Source organism: Gopherus flavomarginatus, chromosome 15 (assembly GCF_025201925.1).
Source record: "Gopherus flavomarginatus isolate rGopFla2 chromosome 15, rGopFla2.mat.asm, whole genome shotgun sequence".
NCBI lineage: Eukaryota > Metazoa > Chordata > Testudines > Testudinidae > Gopherus > Gopherus flavomarginatus.
Window position 1 is genome coordinate 26,758,191 of NC_066631.1, and position 22,606 is coordinate 26,780,796.

General features: G+C 40.3%; 1 protein-coding gene across 7 annotated transcripts in view; it reads left to right on the forward strand.

Moving 5' to 3' along the window:
- The window catches only part of ORAI1 (ORAI calcium release-activated calcium modulator 1), a 38,397-nt gene that overhangs the window by 12,197 nt on the left and 3,594 nt on the right, over positions 1-22,606 (forward strand). Inside the window, exons 2-3 of one of the 7 annotated variants that reach the window (XR_007769479.1) lie at positions 7,035-7,094; positions 7,273-8,328. The exons of 1 other annotated variant lie outside the window; for it this stretch is intronic. Coding sequence is in view for 2 of the 6 variants with exons in the window: in XM_050923965.1 (XP_050779922.1) it covers positions 7,273-7,842 (570 nt within the window). In the remaining 4 variants the exon portion in view is untranslated. Of the gene's footprint in view, positions 1-5,758; positions 5,848-7,034; positions 7,095-7,272; positions 9,260-22,495; positions 22,555-22,606 lie in introns of those variants that run through there. 5 more of the 7 variants (XR_007769478.1, XM_050923965.1, XM_050923967.1 and 2 more) reach the window with 5 other exon arrangements.

Consider the following 22,606-nt stretch of genomic DNA (forward strand, 5'->3'; position numbering starts at 1 on the left):
AATGGCATGCCAGGAAAGTTACTTCTCCCAAATTGCTGTAGACACATCACATAAGCAAGCTTCCATTGCAGTTGCCCAAGTGATTGATCACTGCTCCTTATAAACTTCTTCAGAGTGGTTTTTTTTTTAAATTTTATTTTATTTTATTTATTTTGTTGCTGGTGGGAATGGGTTCATTAGCGCATCCCTGTTTTCCCCTTGCCAGTTGGTGGTGGTGATATTGTCAGATGCACAAATAATGTAATTTCTGTCCAATAGCACTTAACAGTATGCAGTATTTGTAGCAGAAGCTGCTAGTTAGGCCACACAGTACCAAACTGTGTGGTAATGTATAATGCAGCATGGTCCACAAGGAAATTATTTGGAATCATTCAAAGCTGTTAAACTGTAACTAGGGTGAGAATACAACTTCTTCTAGAGGGAAAAGTTGTTTAGTGTGTACAGTTTTGCTAGCAATCAAGATTAGCCAAGACAGAAACATGGTTTTGCCTCCCTTCCTGTGTGAAATCATGAAGTATTCAGCTGGGGATTTTCAAAAGAGCTGAAGGTAAAGTTCCCAAATCTCACTGAATTTTAATAAGATTTGGGTGCCTAACACTTTAGACTCTTGACAAATCCCAACTCCAAACATGTGGAACTAATTTAATTTTGTCCATGGGCTGTATTTCCATTGACTTCATTGGGCTTTGGTCAAGCCCTAACTGCACATTAGGAAAAGCATCTGTAAAAATTCATTTTGAAATGGGCTTGAAGCATCTATTTACTTTTCAGAGTGAGTAAAAGGGAAAGTGGGGGGAGGGAAGTGTTCTCTTGCTTCCTGCTTGTCAGCATGTGATGCTTACATCTAGCTTTACCACATTGCTTAAAAATGTAAAGTCACCAAGTATACTTCCTTTTTGCTTAACAATACCTCTAGCCAAATCAGCATGCATCAACATTGTTCTCTTCCTTTCTTCTCAATCTCATGAGGTCCTTTCTGTTTCTGAAGCCATGGAGAGTCTCTCTCTAGTTTTACTCCATTCTGTTTCCGATGCTGCCCATTCCCTTCCCAAATTACCCTCTCTAAGTTCCATCAGCCCTTCTGTTTAGGGGAAAGATTGGACAAAACCCCCTTTTCCCCCTTTTTGGAGGCCATCTACTGGTGATCCTTACTCAGGAACAGTTTGCTCTTGACTGAGCTAAGGCTCTCAGCTCCAGGGCAGAGCACACTTTTTGGAGCACTCCTAGCCCATGAAGTATTGGGCGGGTATCCGGGGAGCAGCCATTGTGTGTGCGTGTGTGTGGTATTGGTTTTAAGTAGACATTGCATACTCTTAGGGTGGGGCTGTTACCCTTCAAGCATCAATGCTGAATTTGGTTTTTCAGGTCTTCATCTCTTGAACAAAATTGGATCCTTTCAGATTTAGTAATCTTGCACATTGGCAAGGCAGATGGTATCTGCCCACAGCCCCTTTCAAAGGGAACAGAGTTCTCCCTGACAGCCCTCCTATTACTCATCTTGGCTCCAAGTTAATTTTTTCCTATTACAGTACCTGATATAGTCTGTATCTACCCAGCTGGTTCCAGGCCTGAGGGAAAAGTCAGGAAATGGTGACAGGAATCACGGCACTATGTGGTTGGTTCATTTATTGTTCTCTACTAAGAGAGCCAAAAATGGGGCTAATTGGTGCTACACATAGTGGTGGTCTTTGCAAGGTGACTGCCGTGCTATCAATTAGATTTATTTAATCCAAAAGGCTGACACTTGGGACAGTTTTTAAAAATGTATTGACACTAGCAGTAGTTCCTCTATAAAAAAAGGACAGTCCCAAGTTTGCTCACAGTAATCACATGGCACACTTTCTATGAGCTAGAGGAAGCTACACCCTTCCTGCTCCTGCACTGGATTCTGACTGACCTCTTGTGATAATTGCCTGTCTCCGCAACAAAATTTATGATATTAAGCAGCCATGCTATAAAAGCAACCCAACCAGTTTAAAAACTGAAACTTTGCTTGGGTGGATGGAACGAAGGTTTAACCTGTAATCTGATTTAAACAAGGCATATCCTGGTTTTTTGACATGGTTAGTAGCATCCAGTTTGGTGCCAGCCACTTTGGCAAAAACCAAACAGTTTTATAACATGATCATCCAACACAGTAACAGCTTTGTGAACTGTCTATAAATCTAATGCCCCTCTTTTCTGCAGCTTTTTTATTGCCACCATTTGTGCTGAGCCAGGGACAAAGTTAAAGGACTGTTTGAATGTTGTTTCAGCTAAATCAGTTTCTTACAAGGTTTTGTTTTGCTGGTGAATATGGGAAATGCCAGATGGGAAATGCCAAACTGGAAACAGTGTCTGAGCACTTCATCTTAAACGTGGTTCCCCAACTCTCTTTGCAGCCCGGGATAAACTTACCCTAAATCAAAAAGAGGAAGTGCATTTGTTTTGCATCCCTCCTTTTTGATATTAAGGTAGCTCTGTGTGGTGTGCTCATGTGAGCACCCTAAATAGTTCTAGAGGGAGCAATCAGATGCCCAAGAACAGAGGGCATGTTGGAATTCCAAATATTCCTGCCTCCTTCTGAAATTAAATGTGTTTAATCAGCATCTCATGGAAACTGACTAGCTGATGCATGAGACTTACTTTAGGCTAGAAGGGCAAATTAAATACTTGATTCTTAAACTGTTATTTTTTTAAAAGGCATGGAGTCTTTATCATCTTATCCATTTGATGAAGCTTACTTGGAGTCTGTTTTGGTCATGTTAATCTTCCTTCAAGTATTAGCACAGAATATCTGAGCTGTCTTTAAATCATGGAATGTTCTTGAGGCTAAAATAGAGTTGGCAGCTAAGCTGTCAAATTTCAAGACAAACACCAGTAAAGTAATGGAGAAAGAATAAATTAATGTGCATGAAAATGAAACTCTTCACTGCTTAGTGAATATAAACGCTGTAGATAGAATACATCTACTTTGCTGCTGAACATGCCTAGTATCCCCCAGCATTCCATTACATTCATTGGGACAGAAAAAGAGAGCACCAGCAGTGAAGAGGAGGAAGAAGAGGCATACAAGTATGTGTGTGTGTTAGACTGACTCCTGTCTAACCTGGTCCAGTTAAAGCTTTTTGCCTGTTCCCTAGATCTGAGCTCCACAAATAACCAGTTAAAACTTGTGCTCTGATGTTTGAAAAAGTTGCTCTAGATCAAACCTTCATAGTCTGGGATAAAATAAATATTGTGTATGTGGCCAGTCATGGTATATCTTGAGGCATTTCCTTCCACACATTTGTGTCTAAAATGTGAAACTTCTCACAGTTGAGAAACCACATTTTAAAAACTTTTATAATCTAGTAGTAAACTAAATCATAAGGTCTGTACATTTATCCTTTCAAGAGTATATTGTAACATGTGAAACTAACTATTGATCACATCAGATCAGCCACACCTAGGACAATTAAAGCTTTCAATGAAGAAAAAACTTGGTAACAGGCCTTGAATGCATGTTGTACCTGTTTGCGTAAAAACATAAGTTGGCAAATGCATCCAGTGATCCTTTCCAGTTGATGTGTCCTTCGGCATCTCAATACTAATATAATGAACAGGAAATCTAATTAGACTTAGTTTGATACAGCTAAGGGAAAGTGACTAATTGTCTGCTGCTACTTCTTATGGCTGCATTTTTTTTTTTCCATTTCTAGTTCTTTTTGTTTGCATTGCTTGGTGTGTTCATAGTACTCTACAGTTTGAAGGCTTTTTTATTCTGTGAACAAGACTGATGCACTTAATTTATACAGTACTCAATATATATATTTTTTTGGTCTAAATCACTAATGGGACATGATGAGACAATATTTGGAGTGAACTGGTGGGAGACACTAGTTCCAATTATTTCAGTGACTTTTAATATGAGAGAACTAGTATCTCAGTATGTATTAATTTAGCCCTGATGATTAAATACATGTATGTACACTCATAAGTTCCCTATTCATTTGTTTCTGATTTAAACACATGCTGACAAATTAATCAAGCCATCTGATAAAGGAGACCAAATGTTGCTTGCTGAAATGTTCTTGTATTTCTGCTTTACTCAAAAGCAACTGCTCTGTCTCAGAGCCAAATTTATCAGGATAATGTATTTGGTTTTTCAAGAGAAATGCCAAGGTTAAAGTCTCTAAGCAATTGTAAATGCCCATAAGAATCTTCTGAAAGAGTTGTTTTTAAAATTTCCTCTCTTGCTAGGGGCATTTCTGCATTGGATAAAGGAATAGTTTAGATGGCCTAGCAGGGATGATAAATCTAATAGAAGACTCACTTGATGGTCATATCATATGACTGGAAACCTCTCAATTTACATTTAAAACATTGAGCTACTTCTGCCTTATGTGCCAAAGGTAGGGGAGAACTTTGTTAGGCTCGGGGGTGAAATCTTGGCCCCAATGAAGGAAATGGCAAAACTTCCGTTGAATTTGTTGGGGTCAGGATTTCACCCCATATCCTTGGCCACTCCTTAGTGTCACTTCAATGATGATGCAGTTTTAAAGCATTCTGTCCTAACAGAGGAATGCTAGATTGGTGTAAGGCTGACATTGTCCTATGCCTGGCCCAGCTGGCATAGGGGATATTCTGGAGTGAGAGCAAGAAGGGAAAAATTGGGGTGCACTCTGATAATCCTGGCTTGTAAAACAGACCCTTATATAGGTGATAAAAACCCTCCTCAAGTTAGAGCATCCCTGGGTGCTTCCACCCCCAGTAGTTTGGTTGTGCCTTAGGCATTCTCCAAAATCAGGGGAAATAAAGATGGCCTAAACCTACACAAGTCCCCCTTCCCCTGGTTTGCCAAATGCTGCTCTAGTGCACCTGAGAGACTAGCTCCAAATCTTCACTCAACGAGTTTCCTACAAGTCATACAGCCAGAGTGCGGTTCTTCCTGCCCACTTACAGATTTGCAAGGGAGTTTCACCTCTTAAACCCGTGGATGTTCTGAGATCTGTTTTGGACCTTGGGACATCATTGCAAGACCGGGTCATCCACATGGAGGCCTTTAGGCATGGCTTCGTTGGCTTTGCAATTCCCATGGTTCCTGCTGGGGGTTGTTCCACTATAACCTTTGGGAATGGAGGATTGCAGCTATGCATGGTGACCACATGCTAGTTCATACAGCTTTACTAATATACTTGGACCTGAGAGGAGAGGACCTAGTCCTCGACTCTCCCATGTAGGTGGGGAGTGGCTTTCTAGATGTCTGGGGACCAGAGGCAGAGTGTAGTAGAAATACTGATTTTCCTTCCAGCCTTCCCAACCCTCTTCACTGTTCTCATTTGGATATCCTTAGCATAGTGAAGAAGCCCTTTATGCTTTGGGCCCTATGTATCTTAGGGCACATCTACACTGCAATAAAAGATCTGTGACGTGTCCATGGCTGGCCCAGGTCAGCAGACTCAGACTTACAGGGTTCAGATAGCAAGGCCAAAAATTGTGGTGTAGATGTTTGGGCTTAAGCTGGAGCTCAGCCTCTGAAACCCCAGAGCAAGCGTCAGCGCAAGTCCAAACACCTGCAGTGCAGTTTTTAGCCCTCAGCCCAATCCCTGTAAGCCCAAGTCAGCAGAGAGCCACGAGATTTTTTACTGCAGTGTGGACATACCCTTTATCCTTAGAGCCTGCATCACTCCCGCAGTTGAGATCAGCAAGAGATGGATAAACTGACAATCACTAATTTTGTATGGTTGGGGAACAAGACACTCTCAGTGAAGTATTCCTACTTTTTATTTTTTTTCAGAATGTGTTTCACTTCCCTTGTGGCCAAACAGAGCCTCACTATGTTGATCCTCAAGGCCTGGCTGCGTTATGGAAATTAACTTGGAATTGGTAGGGCAGTTATTTTATTGGCATTAGCTTGTGTGTTGTCTTTACTGACAATGCATCTTACAATAGGTGTATCTTGGAAATAGATTAAGTGAAATGTGGCCCCACTGGCTACCTGAGGCCCAGAGTGTAGGATTGGTTAAAATGTTTCAGTTATAGCCTAAAGTGATGAGAAATTTAAACTGGTTTTTTGTTTGGATTCAAGGCAGGGTGGTTGACTAAAAATCAGTAGTTTGTTTGTTTGTTTTTCAGGTAACCTCAATTTAAATATCTATTTTAATCTTGTTTTGCATTTGTACTCTTTTGTTTTCCTAAAGAAAGGTTGATTCTCATTGGTTGCTATTAATGTTTATTTGCAATTAAATATAGTCTCTAGATTGCTCTTGGTATTTCTTGCTAACTAGGAAGATATAGCATGTCTGTTCTCAAAATTTAAGCAATTATATAGCTTAACACTTATTTAGAGCCTTATTTTTTTTACATTGTTTTCTTGTAAAATAATGATGACATGTTTCTTGTTTCCTTTATTAAATTTATACTTGTGACAAGCTGCATGGATGGAAATTAGAATTCAATGAAAAATGTCTGTGTATTTTTAAAAATTTACTTAAATAAAAACAACCTTAAATGTGATGGATGTATACATCTATTTTTTCGTATCAAAACAGTATTGCATGTAAAACAACTGATTAGAGGAAGTATTATCTGTAGCTAACAAATTGAACTGATTGTTTCTGGTCACCATGTCCTTCAGTATTTTTAGAAGTAGTAGATCTGATCCTCCTGTTTTTGTCCATGAATTTGAAGAGGAAAAGAAGCTTTTTTGCATTTTCAACTCCCAATTGGTTTCTCAACTTTCAATGAACTAGTTATTGAAATGAAGAGAATATTCTCTGCACCAGGAGAAGAGGCTACTGCTGTCAAAAGCTGCTTTTGCACTTCAACAAACTCTAGTTCCAGGAGCTTAGCCAGTGACTTCCACCAGTTCAGTGATTTAACTTTTATTATTAAAACTTCGGCAGCAAACATGTATTATCTGAATATTTTCTTATTCCATTCAAATTATTTTAATACATTTAAAATAAATTTCGGCTTTAATGTGAATTTCATAATTTCAAATTTATTGTAGTTTTTAAAAAATCCAGTTTTGAATTTGTTTTAAATCGGATGTTTATCCACTCTCTGATTAGGACTTCCCTGCAGTGTTTGGAGCCCAAACTTTACAGCATAGTGCTACTGCATGACAATCAGTAAGTGACATTGCCAAGTCTGTTTTCATTGTCCAGATGTAGTGAGAATTTAAATTATATCATTAAAATATTGATCTAAAATGGAAATGTTTAAACCTGCTAATGATAAACCTGTTATTTGTAAAGTGATGTCTTAAAATATACAGTTCAGTATTAAATCTTTATTCTTCCTTTCCAGGTGGCTATGGTGGAGGTTCAGCTAGAAACCAATTATCCCTACCCTCCAGGTCTCTTGATAGCTTTCAGTGCCTGTACTACTGTGCTTGTTGCTGTTCACCTCTTCGCTCTCATGATAAGTACCTGCATTCTTCCAAATATAGAGGCTGTTAGTAATGTGCACAATCTCAACTCTGTAAAGGAGTCTCCGCATGAGCGTATGCATCGGCATATTGAGCTCGCCTGGGCATTTTCCACTGTCATTGGGACTTTGCTCTTCCTTGCAGAGGTGGTGCTGCTGTGTTGGGTGAAATTTCTTCCACAAGGGATGCCTTGCAGTAATCCAGTCTGTGACAATTCTACTATCACCCCAGGAGCAGGAACAGCAGCAGCCATTGCCTCAACATCTATTATGGTTCCTTTTGGATTGATTTTCATTGTGTTTGCAGTCCACTTCTATAGGTCACTGGTGAGCCACAAAACAGACAGGCAATTTCAAGAATTGAATGAACTTGCTGAGTTTGCACGACTCCAGGATCAGCTGGACCACAGAGGCGACACCTTGCCTCCTTCTGGCAGCCATTTTGTATAAAACTGTATTTTGTTTAAAAATCCACTTTTTGTTTCTGCCTTGCTATGTTGACTCCCCTCTGCATAAGCTAGCTGGACTGGGATTGATTTTAAAGAGAGATTAAGTACTGTGCTAATTTCTTACAGTAAAAAAATACCATGACATCTTAGACATCTAACGAGATTGATGTTGGGGTATGGCTGCACTGAGCATGCATCTCTCATCCTTCCTCTTATCGTCTGGATTGTTTTTTTTAATGTTGAATGGTGAATATATTAATGGATAAGAGGAGTTGAAAGTTAGTATATTCCCACCCCTAACATATACTTTGGTATATGTTAGGTGTGGGAGGGAAGCCTTAGTTCTCTCTCTTTGATGTTGGTGTTGGCTAGAAAGTATTGCTGGTCCAATACATGTTGCATGGCACAATACAAATTACTTGGGACATGTAGTAATTAGCATTTGGTTTCACTGCTAATGCAGTGATCTCTAAAAGTCTGATGAAAGGTAAAATTGAGAGCTTTTCCACCTTCCTTTTTCCCACTAGCTCCCCCAGTCATGTTTTTTCTGCCAAGTAATTATTGCTTTACTAATTTCTATAGGGTCTTTTCCATGGCAGCTATAGATTCTTACTCTCCAGATACCCATGACCAGTCCTATTGCAATGTGGTATGATCTGCATCTGTAGGTTTGAGGCCCTAACTTTACTCTTCTTTTGGGAAGCAAATATAGAGAAAAGCAATACCTTCTTTAATATTTATGGGAGCAGATATGTTATCAGAAGTGATAAAATTGCCTGTTTTCATTGAGGAAACATTTTGAAGAGAAAAAATAGATGGAGAAACTACCACTAGATTTTTTTCCCCTTGCTTGAAAACTTGCCATTCAGGGCTTTTCTCTAGCAATAACATACACTGGTAGAGACTTAACCACAGTAGAACTACTGCTATGGTTCCAAACCAAAGTAGCAAATATTTTATACTTTTTATATATTAAATATATTTTTGAATAAATTCTCAGATACAAATGATAAAAGGCGCTTTGTGTGTGTGGGAATTCCAAGTAATTAGCTGTACCTTGATCTTGTTTGGTAGAAAAATCTTCTGCTTGCTCTAATATTGCATTTAAGATGTTAAAATCTTAATTACATGTGATTTTTGCTTCCAAAATGTTGTGGAAGACCACTTATTGCTATACAGACTTATTTATGAAAACAAATGATTTTTATTTTAAGTAGTATTGCTTCTTAATTGTAAGACATGTGCATCTTTTATTGACTGAAGCTGCTGTTTTAGTCTCAAGCTATTGTGTCAAATTCTAACTTCTTCCTCGAGCAAAAACTCACACTTGACAAGGATTATAGGATTTGGCTTCAACTCTTTCAGAATTTGTGTGACTCTAGATACATTAAAAAATGAATGTTGGCTTTTGGACAGCATTTCTGCTACCTTCACTGAAGGATGGAAATGGGTGGGTTAGTTGGTGAAAAATCTCTTTGAACCCAGAAACTACCAGTTTCTGATATGTTCAGCTCCCACGGAACAGGACTGTTTGTTCCTGCAGTGCTAAAGGGATTAAATTAGTAAAAACTTTAGTAAACAGTATTCTGAAATGGTCATGAAAATTTACCAGCCTGAGCACAAAACCCAGTCGCCCATCCTTTACTGAGTTGAAAATGATAAATCTAGTGATACCTTCCTTACTCTGGGAAAGTAGACTTTTAGAAAGCTGTGGTAAAGTAAGCATACTGGAGCAAATATCTTAAAGGGACACTATCAAGTTTAAATACAATTACTTTCTGAAAGCTTTGTACCTTGCAACTTTTAAAAATTACTATAGATGAAAGTGTCAGAGGGGTAGCCCTGTTAGTCTGGATGTGTAAAAGCAGCAAAGAATCCTGTGGCACCTTATAGACTAACAGACGTTTTGGAGCATGAGCTTTCGTGGGTGAATACTCACTTCCTCAGATGCATGTAGTGGAAATTTCCAGGGGCAGGTGTATATATGCTAGCAAGCAAGCTAGAGATAACGAGGTCAGTTCAATCAGGGAGGATGAGGCCTTGTTCTAGCAGTTGAGGTGTGAAAACCAAGAGAGGAGAAACTGGTTCTGTAGTTGGCAAGCCATTCACAGTCTTTGTTCAATCCTGAGCTGATGGTGTCAAATTTGCAGATGAACTGAAGCCCAGTAGTTTCTCTTTGAAGTCCGGTCCTGAAGTTTTTTTGCTGCAGGATGGCCACCTTAAGGTCTGCTATAGTGTGGCCAGGGAGGTTGAAGTGCTGTCCTACAGGTTTTTGTATATTGCCATTCCTAATGTCTGATTTGTGTCCATTTATCCTTTTCCGTAGAGACTGTCCAGTTTGGCCGATGTACATAGCAGAGGGGCATTGCTGGCATATGATGGCGTATATTACATTGGTGGATGTGCAGGTGAATGAACCGGTGATGGTGTGGCTGATGAAAGAGGATAGAAAATAAATACCCGCCCCTCTGCCCCTTCCTGTGGTGTGTGTAGAAGGGGGTCACTTTCACCATTTCGTCTGAATAGGTCACTTTTCCCCTATTCTATGAGTTTTTAACAAAGCAACAGCAGGGGAAAACTTATAAAAATAGAAAATGTGGGTTTGTGAAAGTACAAGGGAAACAGGGCACCGTATTAATGTTTTTTTAAGCTGTTTGGATTCCTTTTAAATTAGAGCTATTACTAGTCATTTTTCTGACCATAACTGCACTCTAAGCCTTTAGGTACAGCTCATGTATGTATTTTCCCCATTCTTCAGCTGGGGAAATGGACACAAAAGATGTGCCTTGTGTAGGATCACACATATTAACTGCATGGCAGAGGCACAAATAAAGACCAGAACTCATGATGTCAAGTCTGTTCTCTAAACAGTAGAGTCCATTCAGTTTTATTCTGACCCCTTGTTTATACTAGTGGTATTAAGCATTTACTTTAAACAGTTTAAGCACCAATTACTGTATACATTATATTTATATGTAAAATTGAACTAAAACATGCTTATAATTTGTCTTGCCACCAAGACATCTGACAAACTTCTTGTTCTGTACCTGTCACTCATTTTAATCCATTTTGTTACACGGTGCCAGTAATAATCTCAGCTTAGTGAAGATATCCTCTTAAGTGTTCAGTGATTCATCATTCAGAGTCTTGAGTGCAATATGGTCCATGGGCTACCAGGTGCAGACAAAACCCTTCCCGGCTCCACAAATAGCGTAAAGAGAATAATGTAGTCACAGTCTCATTCCCCACTTTAACACTGCTTTATTTTTGGGACTAAGCCTAACCTTGATATTGTTCTCTACTCACTATATTTTTTTAAAGGAGGTTCCTACTTAAGTTAGACTTTGAGGAGTCTGTTGAATGAACCTTCAACAAGAATATATTCTCATTTTTATTGACATTCAGAAGTGCAGTGTAAATCAGATGAGCTAATCGCATAGTCACTGATTAATAGTGGTTTTTGTTTTTCATTAATCAGCTTCAGACATTCTGATGTAACATGGCATTTGTGTGCTTTACACACATGACTCCTCATAGCAGTTCTCTGCAAAAGGTACATATATCTCTCTTGCACCAATTTGGAAACATATCTAATGTAAACTAGCATGCCTTCTTTGACTTGAACCTAATGATGCATACCCTACGGCAGGAGTTCTCAACCTTTTTCTTTGAGCCCCCCCAACTTGCTATAAAAATTCCACAGCCCATCTGTGCTACAACTATTTTTCTACATGTAAAAGCCAGGGATAGCATTAGGGGGTAGCAAGCAGGGTAACTGCCCAAGCCCCATGCCACAGGGGGCCCTCTGAAGCTAAGTTGCTTAGGCTTCAGCCCTGGGTGGCAGGGCATTGGGCCGTGTGCTTCAGTCCCATGCAGGTGGGTTTGGCTTACTGTCCTGGGCCCCAGCAAGTCTAATGCCAGCCCTGCTTGGCAGCCTCCCTGAAACCTACTTGTGGCCCCCCAAAGGGCTCCAGACCCCTGGTTGAGAGCCACTGCTCTAGGGTTAAGTAAATTATTGAAAGAGTGAGAGAGAGAGGTGGTGGTAGAGCTAGGCTTATACTTTGCCTTCTATTTACCAGATGTTCCTTTTGGTCACACAGAGGGGTTCTCAGGCTTACTTGATAACATTTATCTAGAGCACCAACTGTTAAGTACAGTGGTGGCTTCTGCTAAGACCATACATAGTTATGAGAGGACTGGGTATTTCAAAACATGTTTTTTTTAAATTTATTATAGCTTACTGTGATGTTGAACCCCATAATACTTTATGGAAATATGCTTATGAATGTATATATGGCATAACTGGAATGTTTTATGCTACATATGCCATGTAACATCTCTGCAAAGTGTTTGATCTACTGAATATATTCATCCTATTTGTATGCATGTGTCATTTTTGTATTTGAAATTATGAATATTGGCTGTGTACTTGTTTGAGTCTAAATAGCCTTAATAAAGCATTTGGTCAGCTTCTTGGGAAAGAAATATGCAAATTAAGTGCTCTTATGTGGATTGGAGTCCTCTAAGTCTTTCTGGAGTCATTCAAGATAGCATGTGAGCAATGGCTACCTGTAAAAACTGTTATGCATGCACATGTGACTTGCCCGTGTGACTCCAAAACACCATCTTGGAGCTGGATTTTGCATAGGAAAGAGGAGCGGCTCTCCACCCACAAGAGAGAGTCTATTTAATTCCCTGGGCAAACCCACCATTTTGTCTTCAGCTGGCTCAAGAGAGAGCCTCTCCACCCCCAAAGGATACCTGAAAGAAACTGGAACAAAGGACAGTAACCATAGGGGGGTGAGTGACTGCTGGACCCAGACTAGAAGGAGGCTAGTCTGTAAAAGAAACTTACTGGAACATCTCTGAGGGTGAGATTTCATCCGTAATCACTTTTCTTACTGTATTAGGTTTAGACTTGCGTGTTTTATTTTATTTTGCTTGGTAATTCACTTTGTTCTGTCTGATACTACTTAGAACCACTTAAATCCTACTTTTTGTATTTAATAAAATCACATTTTACTTATTAATTAACCCATAGTATGTATTAATACTTGGAGGGGAGGCAAACAGCTGTGCATATCTCTCTATCAGTGTTATAGAGGATGAACAATTTATGAGTTTACCCTGTATAAGCTTTATACAGGGTAAAACAGATTTATTTGTGGTTTGGACCCCATTGGGAGCCGGGTACCTGAGTGGTGGAGACAGGAACACTTCTTAAGCTATTTTCAATTTAACCTGCAGCTTTTAGGGGATGTGGTTCAGACCTGGGTCTGGGTTTGCAGCAGGCTAGCCTGTTTGGCTCAAACCTGGCAGGACACTGAAGTCCCAAGCTGCCATGGGAAACAGTCTGTGGTGTAGTCTCAGCACATCAGTTGGCAGTTCCCAAGGGGTTTTCTGTGATCCAACCTGTCACAGTGGCGTAGTCGAGCAGGGTCTGTGCACAGCTGATTGCTTTGAGATACAGGTAGTGATTTTAAGTGAGTTTGCTTGTGGCTGGAGAACAGACAAAGTGGTTACTGGTTTGTTATTTTGTGTTTGCTTATTTTAGGGAAGAGAATAGGGGCAGGAAAATCAGCAACATGAGTGAGAGTGAGGCTCAGAAAAAGCTAGAACTGCACAGGTTGTAAATGGCTGAGAATGAAAATGAACATAAAAGACTGATGGAATTAAAACAAATGGAAATTAATGCAGAGGCAGCCAGGGAGGAAGCTGCCCACAAAAGGGCTATGGAAGCGGAAGCATTAAGGGACAAAAAAAGCCCTGGAGTTAAGAGACAAAGGAATACAGGCCCAGATTGAGGCCCAGAAGCATGAACTAGCTGTTATGGAGTGGACAAGACAAAACCCTCCAGCTGCTAGCTCCACTTCCCCAAAAATCCACAAATGGGAGCGACTACGTCCACAGTATGATGAATCCAGGGATACTGACGAATATTTGATCACCTTTGAAAGACTGTGCACCCTCCATGCAATTCCTGAAGTTCAAAAGATGACCACATTGATAGCAAAATTGACTGGCAGAGCTCTGGGCATATTCAATAAGCCTATTGATGCTTCTAGCTATGGTAAATTTAAGGAACTGGTCTTGAAACAATTTCAGATTACGCCTGAAACTTACAGGGTTAAATTCAGGAATCTTAAGAGGGGATCTAGATTGAGTAATGTGGCTTATGTAAATGAAATGAGAGATTTGGTAGATAAGTGGATGAGGGGAAAAGGCATTACAAGCTTTGAAGGAGTGTGTGATTTGGTTACTCAGGAATTGTTCCTGAATATGTGCAGTAATGATGTAAAACAGTATTTGTGGGACAAAAAGGTGAATGCAATGGGTGAATTAGCGGTTTTGCAGACTCTTATAAGCAAGCAAAAGCTGCAGTTAAACTATTGGCAGGGGGGTACAGGGTTGGGGAAAAGAAAAATCACTGTTTTGCCCCTGGAAAAAAGGAGGCTGGGCATTCACTTCCCCATTCCTATATTACTCATCCCAAATCTCCTGTAGGAGCAGAGGAGCCCACGAGGTGCTATCCTAAGTCCACTGAGTACCTGAGAAATCCATGTCCCTTGCTGAGTGCAAGCAGGCAGCAGATAACACATGAAGCTGCTGCTTCTCAGAGCCAGGCTGCTGCCTCTTTCCACATAGGATTTGTTAAGTTTGCTTCTACAAAACCAAGCAGTGAGCATGTGCATGCTGTTCAACTTAATGGGAAAGTACTGTTGGTTTAAGAGACACAGGAGCAGAGATTTCTGGGGTCAGGAGGGACCTGATCCAGGAGAAGGATTTGTTGCCGGGAAAATGGCAGAATTAGAACTGGTGGGAGGTTACGAAGTCCTTGCCCCTTTAGCTAAAGTATACATGCAAACTAGTGATTTGCAGGCTGAACTGACTGTTGCAACAGTCACACACAATTTTGCACTATTTCTACTGGGGAATTATATCTTTAATGTGGCAGAATCTGTCCCAGGTTTGGCTAGCAGTGAGAATGAGTCTTGTGCTAAAAGCCTCAGGGGGGTGATGAAGTCACATGGACTGCTCGGGGAATAGGAGAGTGCCTCTTTAATTCCCCTATAGCAGTGAATGCAGGCTTGGGGGCAGGAATGGGTCTAACCAGTTCCTGTAGCCCCAGGGCTCAAGGCAAGTCCCTACCAGAGGGCTGGATGAAGCCAGCTCCTGTCCTGTGATCATGTCCCCAGGAGAGGGGAATGTTCCACCTTGTAGCAGGGAGGCCATCCCAGCTGCTGACTGGCAGGAAGTTGCAGGGGACAGGGCCTGCCTTGGGGTGCACAGAGATGTGTCCTGAAGGTGGAAGTTGGGGTCCTGGTGACCGCTGCAGTGGGAACAGACCCCAAGGACTCTGTAGCTGGAAGCAAGCCCAACCTGAGGGAAAGGGGGGGGATTTAGCTGGCCAGTGAAGGGTCTGTCATTAGTTGGTAGCTGTGAGTCCAAACCTGGGCCAGGGTCACCTTCCCTTTTGGGGGATGCGGGAGTGTCCGACCCAGAAGGAAGCCCAGACAGAAGGTTAAGGGGGAACGGAGAGTGCTGCCCATCTTTTGCAGGGAGGCTCTTCCCCAGGAGGAGGGTGAAAAATCTGCATTGAAGATGCCAGACCCCTTTCCTGTGGAACTAGTTTTAAGGGAAGACTGGGGGTCAGATCTGCTGGAGGGGCAATTCCATCCAGCTGACCTGTTGGGGGCAAAGAGTGGGGTGTCTGAGGAGATCTTATTGATCCAAAGCAATCCATTAAAATTTTATTCCTGCCACCCTTGTAAAAAAAAAAAATAACACTGTCTCTTCAAGCCTGGGGGAAGAACTACTCTGCTCTGATGAAACTCCACAAGGGGGTGGGGTCTGACCCAAAGAAATTCCAAAGGGAGGGGCTGAGGGCAGGCATGGTTGCAGTACACCCTTTCCTTGCCAAAGCCCAAACACATGCCTGAATTAAAAGCCTTCTCCGAAGAGGCAGAAGAATATGCATCAGGGCACCTATCGTAGTACACAATGGTAAACCCTTTAAAGATGTGGGACATACCTGATTTATGGAAAAGATTTTTATACATCCTAGGGATGGTGACAAGACCCACAAGCATGTTACTTTTCAGTCTATACCTGTAAACAGACTGGAAGCTTGGCAGAGCAGCAAAAGCATAACAGGCCCGTGCTGCTGTGTGGAAGGGGAAACAGGCACACCGCCTCATGGCATTGGTGGCTAAATACGAAGACACCTACACTTTAACAGATATTGCTGCCTGCATTCTGTAAGCAATACTACACCCCAACTTATTTTCAGGCACCTGGGGACCAGGAACCCCAAAACTTGCTAGAACACTTATGAATGACATCATATGGTTTAAAGGTACTAAAAGGGAGTGTGGCCAAAGACAAACAGGGATTTTACATGTACTGCCTCTGCCGAGGACAGTGTTCAAGTCTCTGGCAGTAAGTTCAGGAGAAGGGTGTAACGTTGCACCCCATAATGCTTTATGGAAATATGCTTATGAACGTATATATGACATAACTGGAATGTATTTTATGCTAATATGCCATGTAAGATATCTCTGCAAAGGGAATGATCTACTGAATATATTAATTCTATTTGTGTGCATTTGTCATTTTTGTATTTGAAGTTATCAGTATTGACTGTGTACTTCTTTGTTACTACGTAGCCTTAGTAAAGCATTTGGTCAGCTTCTTGAGAAAGGAATGTGCAAATTAAGTGCCCAATCAAGAAACACTTAATGAACAATGGATCTTGGAAGACTACAATCCACATAAGTCTTCCTGGAGATATTCAAGGTAGCACATGAGCAATGGCTGCTGCCAGTTATAACTGAGTCGTGCATACACATGTGACTCCAGAACTCCATCTTGGAGCTAGATTTTGCATAGGAGAGAGGAAAGAGGAAGTCTGTTTATTTCCCTGAGAGACCCCTCTATTTTATCTTCAGCTGGCTCAAAAGAGAGCCTCTCCACCCTCAAAGGATACCTGAAAGAAACTAAAACAAAGGACAGTAGCCATAGGGGTGTGAGTGATTGCTGGACCCAGACTAGAAGGAAGCTAATCTGTAAAAGAAACTTACTGGAACATCTCTGAGGGTGAGATTTCATCTGTAATCACTTTCTTACTGTATTAGGTTTAGACTTGCGTGTTTTATTTTATTTTGCTTGGTAATTCACTTTGTTCTGTCTATTATTACTTGGAACCACTTAAATCCTACTTTTTGTATTTAATAAAATCACTTTTTACTTATTAATTAACCCATAGTATGTATTAATATCTGGGGGGTGGGAGGAGCAAACAGCTGTGCATATCTCTGTATCAGTGTTATAGAGGTTGAACAATTTATGAGTTTACCCTGGATAAGCTTTATACAGGGTAAAATGGATTTATTTGCGGTTTGGACCCCATTGGGAGCTGGGTACCTGAGTGTTGGAGAAAGGAACACTTCTTAAGCTGTTTTCAGTTAAGCCTGCAGCTTCTAGGGACATGGTTCAGACCTGGGTCTGTGTTTTGTAGCAGGCTAGAGTGTTTGTCTCAAACCAGGCAGGACAATGAAGTCCCAAGCTGCCATGGAAAATAGTCTCTGGTGTAGTCTCAGCACATCAGTTGGCAGTTCCTAAAGGGTTTTCTGTGATCCAACCCATCACACTTACTATGGAGTATGTAAGGAAGATCCAGCTTCCCATCTGCCCTAGGCAGGCACAAAAGGCTATGAGACTAATGGAAACACTGTGATTCCTCTGTGCAGGGAGGACATGCCATGGGGATCCTGGGCAAGGGCACTCTACTCCTTCCCCTCAGCATCTCACAGAGCTGTCCTCTGCAGTAGCTTACTCTGTGGAAGTGAGGGTGGAGGTATGACCAGACCAAGTAAACTTCAGAATCTTTTGGCCAAAAAACTTGGGGGAATATGGAGGGTTGTGGCTGCTAGAGCCTGTGGGTGATAGGTATGGCTCCCCCAAATGTGGGAAGAATTCTATTCTGGGCAGCCCCTACATATCTAGTTCACCTACCAAAGGCCAATTCATTTGGGCTTTGATGGGCGAAATCCTTTTCTGCTGTGACAGGGCATAATAATAGATCACTATTACCTCCCTTTTAAGATGAGCTAGAAAATACTTCTGTAGGATTATAAGGCATTTCTTGTATGAAACCTGCAACCTTTTGGATCAAGACTAGAAGTCACTTTGTGAAGAAATCGTCTCCCCATAACAAAATGGACTTTATTGTAAACCTGGCATTTATGGGTAGTGTTTTGGGAATGGCTGTTTTGCTGAAAAATGACAACACACTACAGTATGGCAGTCCCGTGTCTGACTGCAAACTAGCTTCCATCTCACATTTTCATTTAGTTTTGTTAAATGGTGTTCAGTGCAGCATTAAAATGATTCTTAGTTCCAGTAAAACTACCCCTATGTACAGAAATTTTTAAAACTAAATTGATACTCTTGGGATGTATAGAAAGAAGGCAAGGTCAAGCAAGTCCATATAAAAAGCCTAACTGCATCCACCAGCAGAATGCACCTCTTTCTGCAATACCAAGCTGATATTTATGCCAGCACGTATCTCCATTGACCCATCTGTACTAGTCTGTTTTTAATTTGAACAGTAGCACTAGCATTACATTGAGTTAGTGCTGTGGTTTGAAGAAAATAAAAATACAGACCTTCCAGAATGACTTTAATTCAGAGTGCCATGACTTTAATTCTTGTGACTGGAACATGAAAGTATGGATAGTGTGTGCTTGGCTTTCAGCCCATTTGACCATGGCCATCTGGTATTAAAACAGCCTGGAAATTGGTTTACAATCAGACATAGTGTTTCTATAATATAGTGTCAAAGGAGGTCAGCACTTACTTTTAATTTATACATGAACAGAATTATTTCTTCCTATAAGGCCTCCCCAGCTTCTAAACTCCTGAGTAAAATGGATCCTGTCCAAATAGAAATACAGAATGAAGTTTACATTGTGGCAGTTTTGAGGAACTAATTAATTTCTTGAGACCAAAGTGGCTTTGGTGCTGCTTCTCTGCTTTACAAAACACACCGTCTCATATACCATGGATCTAAAAAGATGATTCAAATGAAGAAGTAACAATGAGTCTTGTATTCTTTTCTCATATCTTTATCAGCAGCCTTTTCTCATTCTTGGCTGTTGTCAAGTATTGCCTGGGCCTGTTCTAAAACATCTGGATTGGCCAGTTCAGTCTAAATTAAAAACACAAATATTTTATGCAATGTAATTAAAGAAGCTCAGGATTTGTAAACACTGATTATTCAAGAGCTGCTGTAGAATTTCCCTCTTAACTGGACTTTAATTTATCCTGCAGTCTTTCACTAAATACTTGAAAACACTTCCCTCATTTTATGATGAGGGCAAGTGCCTATCTATTACTTCTTCTTTCAATATCTACGTATAGGCTATGTGAATGCTACCTTAGAGAGTACATAGTCTAGACAAAGTATAACCCAGGCCCGCCACAGTGATTTGCATCGCAGATGTTGACTTGTAAATGCTGTTAACAGACTAGAGAGGAAAAATGTGATAAAGTCACAAGCATATCTTTTACAATAGGGGACTTGTGGCCTATTTGTCTACAGTCATCAAATGGAGATTGTCCCTGGCAGTGGCTAGTATGAGTTGCTTTTAAGGAAAGTGGAGAAAACTCAGAGTAGAAAATGATGGAATAACTTGCCTACTGGGAAAGTTTTGTCCTAATCCTAGTCAATTCTAAACCTAGTTAATCCCCTGAAGCATGATCCCCTCTTTTAAAAAAAATTCTACTTAATGTAAGTGGATGTCATCATCCATATAAATATCTACTTCTTGTTTTTAAATTTATACACACCAGATTACACAGATTAATTGTTGCGAAAGAAAGCTGTTTCCTATTACAATGTATTATGTTTATGCTTCCATTGTTTCCCTCTTATTTACATCTAAACTAAACTATACCAATAATTTTAATGTCTCTTCATTATGCCTGTCTATGCCTCAAACTGTTTGTGTCGTCTGCCGATGGACCTCTTCTCTATTTCTCCTCTATCCTCTTTTCATATAGGATGATTAGAACTGATCACAGTATGACAATGTTCCATGGTTTTGTATAACCTTTTCAGTATTTTCTGTTCTATTCCTTATACAGCCTATCACTTTTGTTTCTGATTTAAATACATGCTGACAAATTAGTCAAGCCCTCTGATAAAGGAGACCAAACATTGCTTGCTGACATTTTCTTGTATTTCTGCTTTACTCAAAAGCAACTTCTCTGTCTCAGAGCCAAATTTATCAGGATAATGTATTTGTTTTTCAAGAGAAATGCCAGGATTAAAGTCTCTAAGCAACTGTAAATGCTTAAAAGAATCCTCTGAAAAGAGTTGCTTTTAAAATTTCCTCTCTTGCTAGGGGCATTTCTGCATTGGATAAAGGAATAGTTTAGATGGCCTAGCAGAGATGAAAAATGTAATAGAAGACATCACTTGATGGTCCTATAATATGATTGGAAACCTCTCAATTTACATGTAGAGGAACATTGAGCCATTTCTGCCTTATATGGCAGAGGGGGAGAGAACTTTGTTAGGCTTAGAGATGAAATCTTGGCTCCACTGAAGTAAATGGCAAATTTACATTGAATTTCGTGGGGTTAGGATTTCATCCCAAATCCTTGGCCACTCCTAAGCAGATATGCCAAACCCACAAAAAAAACGCAGAAATTGGGCTTGTTTTTGGCTTAATTGGCTTGTGAGTTGTTTGTTGGCTAGTTTTTGGCTTGTAGTTACTTATTTGGCTTGTCGTTCGTAGCTTCTTTTTTTGGCCGGCTCACGTCAAGCAGGGGCAAGGTGGGGAGAGAGTCAGAAGTTCACAGCGGGCCCACAGACTGCACTCGGGGGGGGGGATCTAGTCACATAGAGTGTTCAGGTTCTTACGGATTGGCTTGTTTTGGCCTTGTTTTGATATGGGATTAGCTTGATTTTTTACTTATTGTGAAAGTTGGAGTGCTTATTTACCGCATGAAAGTTGGCAACTGTGCTCCTAAGTGCGACTTCAGTGATGATGCAGCTTTAAGGCAGTCTGCCCTAACAGAGGAATGCTAGATTGGTGTAAGGCTGACATTGTCCTACGCCAGCCCCTCCCGGCCCAGTCTCTGAAACCCCAGAAGGTGGTTGGTCTTAAAAATCTGAGCTTCAGCTCAAGTCTAAAAACCTGCACTGCAATTTTTAGCTCCCCAGCCCAATCCCCGTGAGCCCAAGTCAGCAGAAAGCCATGGGTTTTTTTACTGCAGTGTTGACATGCACTTTATCCTTAGAGCCTGCATCACTCCTGCAGTTGAGATCAGCAGGAGATGGATAAACTGACAATCACTAATTTTGTATGGCTGAGGAACAAGACACTCTCAGTGAAGTATTCCTATGTTTTTTAAGAATTTGTTTCACTTCCCTTGTGGCCTAACAGAGCCTCAATATGTTGATCCTCAAGGCCTGGCTGCCTTATGGAAATTAACTTGGAATTGGCAGGGCAGTTACTTTATTGGCATTAACTTATGTGTTGTCTTTACTGACAATGCATCTTACAATAGGTGTATCTTGGAAATGGATTAAGTGAAATATGGCCCCACTGGCTACCTGAGGCCCAGAGTGTAGGATTGGTTAAAATGTTTCAATTATAGGCTAATATGATGAGAAATGTAAACTGGTTTTGGTTTGGATTTATGGCAGGGTGGTTGATTAAAAATCAGTAGTGTTTTTTTAAATCATGGCAAGCAGGAAACCTCAATCTAAATATCTATTTTAATCTTGTTTTGCATTTGTACTCTTTTGTTTTCCTAAAGAAAGATTGATTCTCATTGGTTGCTATTAATGTTTATTTGCAATTAAATATAGTCTCTAGATTGCTCTTGGTATTTCTTGCTAACCAGAAAGATATGCTATATCTGTTCTCACAATTTAAGCAATTACATAGTTTAACACTTATTCAGAGCCTTATTTTTTTTACATTTTTGTTGTAAAATAATGATGACGTTTCTTATTTCCTTTATTAAATTTTTAGTTGTGACTTGTGTCAAGCTGCATGGATGGAAATTGGAATTCGATTAAAAATGTCTGTGCTGGATATATACATTTATTTTTTCATATAAAAACAGTATTGCATTTAAAACAACTGATTAGAGGAAGTATTGTCTGTAGCTAACAAATTGAACTGATTGTTTCTGGTCACCATGTCCTTCAGTATTTTTAGAAGTAGTAGATCTGATCCTCCTGTTTTTTGTTCATGAATTTGAAGAGGAAAAGAAGCTTTTTTGCTTTTTCAACTCCCAATTGGTATCTCAGCTTTGAATGAACTAGTTATTGAAATGAAGAGAATATTCTCTGCACTAGGAGAAGAGGCTACGCTGTCAAAAGCTGCTTTAGCACTTCAGCAAACTCTAGTTCCAGGAGCTTAGCCAGTGACTTCCACAAGTCCAGTGATTTAACTTTTATTATTAAAACTTCAGCAGCAAACATGTATTATCTGAATATTTTCTTATTCCATTCAAATTATTTTAATAGATTTAAAATAAATTTAGGCTTTAATGTGAATTTCATAATTACACATTTATTTTAGTTTTTTAAAAGTGCAGTTTTGAATTGGATATTTATCCACTCTCTGATTTAGACTTCCCTGCAGTGTTTGGAGGCCAAACTTTGCAGCATAGTGCTACTGCATGACAATCAGTAAGTGACGTTGCCAAGTCTGTTTTCATTGTCCAGACGTAGTGAGAATTAA